The 10,000-nt window shown below is 42.9% G+C and overlaps 1 protein-coding gene across 8 annotated transcripts in view; it reads left to right on the plus strand.

Annotated features, from left to right (window-relative positions):
- The window catches only part of eml1 (EMAP like 1), a 49,234-nt gene that overhangs the window by 30,482 nt on the left and 8,752 nt on the right, over nucleotides 1-10,000 (plus strand). For 5 of the 8 annotated variants that reach the window (XM_080012331.1, XM_080012327.1, XM_080012332.1 and 2 more), the window contains 6 exons: nucleotides 1,034-1,054; nucleotides 2,197-2,325; nucleotides 2,608-2,636; nucleotides 5,200-5,226; nucleotides 8,184-8,313; nucleotides 9,461-9,610. In XM_080012331.1, the coding sequence (XP_079868457.1) occupies nucleotides 1,034-1,054; nucleotides 2,197-2,325; nucleotides 2,608-2,636; nucleotides 5,200-5,226; nucleotides 8,184-8,313; nucleotides 9,461-9,610 (486 nt within the window). The remainder of the gene's footprint in view (nucleotides 1-1,033; nucleotides 1,055-2,196; nucleotides 2,326-2,607; nucleotides 2,637-5,199; nucleotides 5,227-8,183; nucleotides 8,314-9,460; nucleotides 9,611-10,000) is intronic. The other 3 variants (XM_080012328.1, XM_080012329.1, XM_080012330.1) reach the window with 2 other exon arrangements.

Consider the following 10,000-nt stretch of genomic DNA (forward strand, 5'->3'; position numbering starts at 1 on the left):
TGGGCTGATGGGGTGCGAGGGGAGAGTCATTATCTCCGCGGTGTGGTTGTTACCCCCACCCCCCCGTGCACACAATTATTTTCTGCTGTGGAAACCTGCGGACAAGCCATTTACACCGTTAAAGAGCGTTACTCTCAGTCATTAATTAATATTTAGCATTGTGCCACCTCCCGCTCCGCTGCAGGGGGAGATATCATCAGATCCACTAAGACGGACAAATGAGGTGGATTTGGGCAGATCACACGGATTGATGTCATGGCAGGAGATGTACAAATAATCCTATGGATCTATTTGTTTCCTTTTTCTCTGGGAGTTGATTCCCATCCATTCTACTGAGTCCTATTTGGAGATTTTACCGATGGTTGTACTTGACCGTCGGGTCCGTCTTCTTAGCGCTTGATTCTAAGATGAACATCCACGAGAAGTCGAACAAGACACAGAATTTGGGAACTGCAGGGGAAAGGGACCTTACCTTCTATTGACTGTCTATTGGCACTTTCTAAATAATTGGTTGTTTTGAGTGCTGCAAAATGGAAAAACCAGCATTGTTAAGATAGAAAGCTTTTATTTGTACCGCTTTTAAAATTGACATATAAAGGAGCACAGCAAATTCCAGCAGCCACATGTTTCAGTTCAGTCCGCTTACTTTTTCTGTTCATTTAAAGATAATTATCGGCTTACTTTTCCAAATGTATGTCAAAGAAAATCGTAATTTTGGCCAAAAACAAAAAGTTTTCTCTTTTTTAACTTTACTCGAGTCACTCCAGCTAAGTCACTTAAAGTTCTCTGTTTAGAGTTTGTGAAATAAAACTTTGAAACTGGAAACATAAATATACAGTACATAGATAAATAGGTGTTATAAAACAGACAAAATAACATGATCTCATTAAAAGGCAATAAAGGAGATGCAGTTCCGAACTAGAGATCAGATTTCTATGCGTTTCCTCCGCCTGCTGGCGTGCATGTTTCCCATTTTGTATTTTATTCCCCGTCCTCTCTTTCTCCCTGGTTGTCGTGTCTCTGTCTCGTCCAGATTTCTCTACCTCCCTCTCAGGTGAGAGTGTCAAGAAAGCCTTAACTAAACGAAAGCATCAAAGTATTAATGTTGTAAAAAATACTAAGTGTGAACGTCACTCCCACCTACCGAGTCACTATGTTAAACTTGATCAATAATCAATGTTCTTACATTTGCCATTCTTGAATAACCAGTAACGTTTTTTTTTTAAACACCCATTTAACACTTTGGCACGGTGTTTGTTTATTTCACTGTCTGTCGCTGGGATTAGTCAAACTACGGGTTGTTTAAAGTCCAGCAATATTGGCAAACACGCGACTGATTTCCCCGAAGCTCCATGGCCCAATTACCATGGTTTCCCCTGGTGTAACATAGCACTCTGTTCTTATTTTCCCTCTCCCTCTCTTTCTCTCTCACTCACTCCCTCACTCACACACACACACACGCACACGCGCGCACGCACACACGCACATGCACACGCACACACTTACTGAAATATACCAGAAGGGATAACAGGCGACGAACGCAATTGCGGGATTTGAATGGACTTTGTTCCCGTGTGACGGATTAGGTGCGACTGGGCCGAGCGGCCGGCGTACTGCTGATGTGCAGGTTTCCTTTGTGTGCACGTGTGGACTGTCTGCTCTACTAGCACATAATACGTCTGCTCGTGTCCACTCAAACGCCACCGTCATGGATTTAAACATAGAAAACATAGAGGAAGTTCACTGTGTCACAGAAAAAAGACAGAAAAAGTATATCCCTGTGTGGGTGGGAGGGGGAGGGATTGAGAGGGGCATGTTAACCAGTCTTTCTTGGATATGCTTCTTTATGTATTCCTCTATTCCCAATTGTAATTATAAGGTACTTCTAAAAATGTTTTGCTGGAATATTATTAAAAAAAATACCTGGTTTATTGCTTCAAAATTGAGGTTTATTTCAGTGAAGATGCTCAAGAATTAAAGGGAATATGGAAACAATAACAACGATAAGAATTAATCCAACAATAAACAAAATAAAAAAATAAGAAACAGTAAATAATGAATCAGAAATGCTATTCTTCGGAAGCAGTTTTTTTTTTTGTTTTTTTTCAAGTGGTTTAATGGTCCAATTCTTTCTCGCCTTTGCTTCTTTTCTCTCTCCTTCTATCACCCTCCATCTCCCCGCACCCTTGCCCTCAGCACTGTGAGGCGAGCCAACTCCAACGAGCACGTGGGAACCCTCACCAGGAAGGACTCGGGCGACTCCAAGGGCAACCGCACCCGCGCCGGCTCCACGGGCAGCAACTCCAGCGGCAAGAGAGTGGAAAGGTACGGTGCGCGGCAGCGGGAGCCGACGCCGTGGCGACGACCGCCTCCCCGGGTTTAGAGCAGGGGGATAAAAACAAACATAGCGGGAACAGCAGGGGCATTCAATACGAGGTTCTATTTTCAGTAGCTATTATATTTGATTGGATTTATCACGCCCCAGAGGGGGTCATAATCGAGGATCGCGGTGAGGAAGCGGGCGGGCTGAGGGATAAGCAAAGAGGGAGTTTATCTGCATTTGATCACTGTTGACTCAAAGTGTGTGTTTACCTGCTTCCCCTACAGCAAGCAGAGGGACCCGGTGTTCAACGCAGGTAAGACCCGCGGGCCTTTCCGTCGCTGTCAAGAACAGCGCTTCGGCCGCCGTTAGATACCGAAACCGTCCGTGGCGCCCTGTGGTGAGCAGGAGGCCCCAAAGTGAAGGAGCCTCTTCATTAGGAGGCTCAAAAAACAATAAGAAATAAATTAAAGTTGTTTACCTTTCTGTATTTACAAAGAAAATACAGGTTTTGTCTCCAGCTCACGGGGAACCACGGACGGTCTCACCTGTGTGACTGATGTGTTTAAAAATGCACTTCTTCAAACATTCATCCTTGCAAACAATTTAAAAAAAGAAAAAAACAACCAAATCCATTCCCTCATTTCTTCATGCATAACCATTCAACATCATCCTCCGTCTCCTACTCACGCCCCAACCTCCACTCTTTTGTTTGTGATTTGAGCCGTCTTGTGATTTTATTTCATTTGAACGTGGTCGTTTAAAATCTAGTAATTCAAAATTGAAATAGAAAATAGTTGGAAAAAACTATATTGAGATGCAGCTATATTATGAGAGAGAGAGAAGTCAAATCAATTATCCAATGTTTTGTTTTTGTTTTTTTACAATATTTCAGATAAGATATAGGGAAGCCCATTTCCGCCAGGAAAAAATAAAACTAAAACATTTTTAAATTTTAAAATCTAACGAGTATCTCAGAATTATGATTTAGTAAGTCAAAATTATTTGATATTAATTATGAGATTTAATTTTTTAGTTTCTCGATTTTTTTTATGCTTCAATAAAGGTTAGATAAAGTAGCACAATGAATCCCCACCGGGAGTGGCAAAATTCTGGAAATGTGTTTATTCAGATTGCTCATGTGGTGACAAGAGAATATGAAGAAGATTCTTAACATCAATGAGATGAGTATTGATCAGAATTTAAATTATCTCTATATTGGTTTCTGAGAGTAGATGGGAAAATAATTCCCATTTGGTTTGGTAAAGAAGCAAACCGACCATTTAAGCATCAAATTTTATTGAAAGACTCACTTGAAGACACCGCTAGGACTGGGCTTTGTTTATGAAAAGACGATACCAGTACCAATACCAGTACCCTTAAAGTGATACGGATACCAACCGAGTACATCATTCAATACCTTTTTATTCTACTGTACTCATCATGTGAATGGAAGTATTCAATTGCGTAAAATGCCACCACTCCTCCCCACATATTGAAAATGTTTAAATTATTGAAATATTTAATAAATAACTGTACAGAACGGTACAATGAAGTATTTGGGCAGTTTAGCTTGAAACAAATAGCCAGTAGAGGAGGAATGATTACAGCGAGGAAAACCTCTTTCACTGTTCACATGGACACCTGACTGTTGTTTTCAGACAGAAAAATTGTGAACTAATCCTTTATCAGACTGTTGTAGCTGCTGCTGTGGTAGTGAGCCAATCACACGTCGCATTAAGTCAAAGAACGCTTGCTGTGATTGGCTGGCTTGTAGCTGCCGCGGTAGTGAGCCAATCACGCGTTGCATTCAATCGAAGAACGCTTGCTGTGATTGGCTGGCTTGTAGCTGCCGCGGTAGTGAGCCAATCACGCGTCGCATTCAATCGAAGAACGCTTGCTGTGATTGGCTGGCTTGTAGCTGCTGCGGTAGTGAGCCAATCACACGTCGCATTCAATCGAAGAACGCTTGCTGTGATTGGCTGGCAGCAAAACCATATAAATAGTCATTATTTTCTACATCTGGGTACAAAAAGGATCAAATACAGGTATCGTTTGGCTGGAGATTGGTATGAGAAAGATAATGAGTACCAATACCCAGCTCCAGACACCACCCATATGAGAATCGTACAAAATAATGCTCTAACTGTAAATGGAAGGTTGTGACCAAAGCAGTCGTTTAAAAGCACGGTCTCTCTTTATGATCCTGCCCTCACTCGACTCCTCTCGTTGGCAGTAAATGCTGCAGCAAATGGTCTCTAAATACTCCTGAAGCCGCTTGTTATCCGACACCGGGGGCTGACGACGTGCTTCAGGGGGAATTAATGCACCGCTTATTGGACGTTTGAATCAATTATAAACCTATTGCAGCAAAGAGCTTGCGTGGTCAACGTATAAACAACCTCGGGAGCCGTAACTCCTGTCGGGAGGATGCGTAGTGCCTGTCATTGCGCGCGGAGTGGATTGCTTGATTTGCAGTGAAACATTTTTCTTCATGCTGTGTATCAAGTGTTCTACTGTTGGAGTGAACTGATGCTGCAAAAGTGTTTTGGATGGTTTAGTTGTGTGTGTATGAGTGTCAGACAGAGAGGGTTAAATTCTTTGGCCAGTAACAAATACCTAAGGGTTTTTTCTTAATTGCAATTTGAAACGAATCAGCTCCTTGTTCCGGAGCTTTGCATTGCAAAAAAAGTGACCTAAAATTAAAAGTAGGGATATTTTTTTATCATTGATTTACTTCACAAGCTTATGGCAGGGACACAGTGAGACAGGGATATGTACGCCGGGGAATGAAGGCAAACTAGGACGGAGGCAGGAAGTGGGGGGAAAGGCTCCGAACCCTCACTCGGCCCTTCTGTCTCTCTCTGTGACCTCACAAGGGATGCGACGTGTGACCCACTGCAAAGGTAGGATTCCCCTTCCCTGGACGCTCTGCACTCTCGCAGCTCTGTGGGCATCGCACCGCTCAAAAGGCCCCTAGGAGAAGTCCTGGATACTGGACTCTAGAGGATCGCCCTCTAGATGTGTCAATCCAGACCATACGTCAATAGGCCGTCTCGTGTATTTTCCGTATTGACATGCCGGAAAATCCGGGTTTACGACTCGAGGGAAATTGGCACTTTATCGTCACTTTTTTAAGTGACGTCCGTCAGTGCGATGCACAGAGAGCTGCTGTCGACCAGAGGCGGGACTGGGTCGACAGTGTGTGTCTGTGTTAGTTGCCCCCGCCCCTCCCACCCCCCCCACACCCCCCACACTCCAACTAACTACTGCACACGTGCACACACACAATCACATACCTATCTAACCTCCACCAAGGCGCCTGTCAGCGTGTGCAGAGTTTGCAACGGTTGCAGTGTGCTGCTCCGCCGCCACACCAGTCCTCTAACTGCAGACAAAACCGCCACTCTGCCAGATGTGTGTGTGTGTGAGTGGATAAATGCGCGTCTGTGTGTGTGTGTGTGTGTGTGTGTGTGTGTGTGTGTGTGTGTGTGTGTGTGTGTGTGTGCGCGCGCGCGCAGCCTAATTTGCGCTCACTCTGGCATTTAGTCTCGTCACCATAGCCACCATAGTAACAAAACAACACACTCTGGTTCCGCCCGTCGCTTCGAGCGTCCCGAGAACGCTCCGGTCCGGGGTGAAGTGGAGAGGAGATCTGCTCCCGCTGCCTTCATCGCTCCCACTTCCTTCAATGAATTATTTGCATTGTAAACACATTCAAACAGACCCCCCCCCCCTCCTCATCTTTTGTGTTTGTTCCTATAGAGGTTTGTTTGATTGTGTTACTAGGGGTTTCAACACAGTCCGGGACACACAGCCTCTTTCATGTGGTCCCCGCGGCTAATAACTCACAAAGCAGATTAAAAAAAAAAAAAAAAAAAAAATGAGAGAGAGAGAGAGAGAGAATGAAGTAGATTGAAAGCCGCTGTTATTTCACCGCAGAGATATGGTAATTCACTCAGGCATGTTAACTTAATCATGCAGTTATAATCCTCTGAAGCACTTTTTTTCCCATCTAATTTGAACTTTTGACACTGTTATTCTTGAGAACAGCGTCGAGACCAGCGAGGGAAATATTTACACGTCAGACTGTATTTGGTCATGTTAAATGTTAATTTGACACAATGTTCCACTTTTCTTTTTATATTACCCCAATTAAAATGTATTTTTCCTTAATCCTCCAAGTCACATATATTTTTATTATAATAAAAGCATAGCAACAAAGAAGAAATGATCCAATCCACGACTCTAACTTTTGCCAACCTCCTTCCTCTTATCTTTGTGCATCCACCACCACCAACACCTCTCTGGTCCCGTGTGACTGACTCCACCTCTCCTCCTCCACCTCCTCCTCTCCTTCACCTCTCGGCTCTGGGTGTTCTCCCCTCCTCCCCACTGTCCACCGTAGTAACAGTACAGCTGTACCTCAGCTGCTCTTCCAAACGGACCGGAGCCGGTGGCGTCCCCGCGGCCACTGCCGTAGCGGCCGCGGCCCGTTCCGCCCCCGACCGCGGCAAGGCCTGCGTGGCCGGGAAGGGCGCCGCCGCCGCCGCCGCCAGGACGCCGGCGGCCAGAAAACCCCCCAGTCTTAGACTCCAGTTGAGGAAGTCAGGCGGCCTGGCGTCGTACTCGCCCCTCGATGCGCCCAGCTACCGTGGTCCCGTCAAGTCTCCCAGCCACTACTTCCAGATCTGCTACTGAACTTTAGTTTGAGGCGGCGCTGCCCGTTTGCACCGACTGGTTACAGCCAACCGATTTATCAAATGTGTTTTTCACCAAAATAGTGATGAATTCTACATCGAGTGGACGCACAATATATAATTTAAAGTGCATCGACATCTGCTAGGTGGTCTTGAAAGATTTACTTCTGTGTTGGTAAAATGTATGGCAGTAGTTTGATGGAACAAAAACTAAAAAAACACCCTGGACCCGCTGATCTCCTCAATAATGAGGGATTTCACATTGAAATTGGCTTTTTAAGTATTACCTTCAATATCTTCGATACTGCCTAGAAATCCTATCTTAAAAACCTCTTAAAAACCATATTTAGTACTTAAAGAATGAATGTTACCGAGCACCAGGTCCAAATTCAAAGTACCCCTCAACGTAGTATATACTGTGATTCTTATTTCGTAATGAATTTTGACTTCTTAAGCCACAATTTTTTTCGATTTTTTTTTTTCATTCTTTTTATGATTTCTGCATGTTATTTGCTTCAAAACCTTATGATGGCATCTATTTTTTTATGATTTTCTTTTTTGCCTCAGTACTCCTGTTTTCCATAACACTTTCTTTGCTTGTGTCGGCATTTAATATTGTTTAACCCCTACCAATAACCCCAGCATTTGTAAGCGGCGACGCTTTGTAACATTGCAATGTGTTTGCTGTTCATTTTGCGCCTTTTGTTGCCATATGAATGTACTTTAAATGGTTAATAAAGTCAGTTAAAAAGCTGATTAGTTTGTGTTTGCAGATTCTGTGATTTTGCTTGAATTTACAATTTCTACCTTTATTGAAATACCATGTCATAGTACAACTGAAAATAGTATATATCTGCATAACCCCATTTCTCTTTATAATATATTTTATTTTGTCACACGTGAAATATCACTTACATCCTTCACCAAACTCATCATCGTCGTCCTCATTTTACTCTGATCATCATTTCATGCCACTAACAAGTAATAAAACACGCCATCATTGCATTTCAATGACATTCACATAAAACGTATTATTATTATTATTATTATTATTATTATTATTATTATTATTATCATTATATCTTAATGCGAAACAGTTAACATTTGATGGTGGTCTGACTCCGACTTCCCACTAATTGAGCTTCTCTGTTGCTTTTTTCCAGAGGAAGGTTATGTGAAAATGTTTCTGAAGGGCCGTCCCGTCACCATGTTCATGCCCAAAGACGTGGTGGACGGCTACTGCCTGGAGGCCCGAGCCGAGCTGCCCGGAAACAAGCTCAAACTGGACTGGGTGTATCCTCCCTCATGTTTTATCTTTTAATTCATGTTTCAGCAACCGCATGGAGCGAAAGCAGGGATTGTTATAATGTAATATTTATTACGCTGTATCTACAGTATAAGAGCGATAACGTGCTTTCTTGCCACCTGGAACTGCCTGTAGAAACATTTCATCTTTTTTTGGAAAATAAAATGAAATCGTTATGAAGCTTAAGACGATCAAAACACGGGAAGGAAAGTTTGATTTTAGTTTAGTTCACGGTTATCTTTCCCCCCCCCAGAAAGGAAATCCAGATTGGAGGCTGGGAATGTGTTGCTTCTGCTGCTGCTCTTCATTTTTACTGCATAGTGCTGTCGCAGCGCCAAACCTCCCCTTCTCCTCTCTGCAGCCATCGATATTTCATGTTCTCTCTCTTGTTTTCTTGCTTTCTAGATGTGTTGCCTTGAACCGGAAAATAAACAAAAGTATCTCATCTCAGGAGCACGTAGAGCAAAATTGAATCTTCAAAAAAGTGACGAAAAAAGAAAGGAATAATTGTCATGTGTTGTTCAATCTCGCAGAGCCCCGGAGGGAGACCGAGGCTGCGGAGAGAGAGAGAAACGAGAGGAAAATATGTGATTGAATCTTAGAGGAAGACCAGCAGCCAAACTCGACAGCGAGACGCTTGTAGAAACACAGGATTTTACCTTATGCAGAGAAACCTTATCACTGAGGGGGGTAGAGCGGGTCGTCTAGTAAACGGAAGGTTGCCGGTTCGATCCCCTGCTCCTCCTGGCAGCGTGCTGATGTGTCCTTGAGCAAGACACTACTACACTAAACCCCCTAACTGCTTCCCGGGCGCCTCTTTATGGCAGCCCACTGCTCCTTGATATGTCAGTTACTAGGATGGGTAAATCTAGAAAAATTGCAAATTGGGACTGATAAGGGTATACAAAATAAAATACATAAAAAAAATGTAAGATGAAATAATGAAGTTTAATTTGAATTGGATTACACCTTTTGGATACACGGTTTAATAGGATTTATCCAAGCGGTGATAAATGACAGAACAGTGCAAACCTCCGGTCCACGTCTTTAGAGCTGTTTAAAAATATCATTTTCAGGCCTAATCTGTTACTCCGCACTTCACGTTTGGGTTTTCCTGACCGTGTAAATGTCCAGATATGGTTACCGCGGCCGAGACTGTCGATCCAACTTGTACCTGCTGCCGACGGGGGAGACAGTGTACTTTATCGCCTCCGTGGTCGTCCTGTACAACGTGGACGAGCAGCTGCAGAGACACTACACCGGACACACAGACGACATCAAATGGTGAGAAACAAAAACATCACACTCACCGTCGCTGGAGACGTGGATTAATGGATAATGTGTATAGCAGATAGATAGATGGGTAGATAGATAGATAGATAGATAAATGGATAGATAGATAGATAGATAGATAGATAGATAGATAGATAGATAGATAGATAGATAGATAGATAGATAGATAGATAGATAGATAGATAGATAAATGGATAGATAGATAGATACATAGATAGATAGATAGATAGATAGATAGATAGATAGATAGATAGATAAATAGATAGATAGATAAATAGATAGATAGATAGATAGATAGATAGATAGATAGATAGATAGATAAATGGATAGATAGATAGATACATAGATAGATAGATAGATAGATAGATAGATAGATAGATA

Source organism: Zeus faber, assembly GCF_960531495.2.
Source record: "Zeus faber genome assembly, chromosome: 13".
Taxonomy (NCBI): Eukaryota; Metazoa; Chordata; class Actinopteri; order Zeiformes; family Zeidae; genus Zeus; species Zeus faber.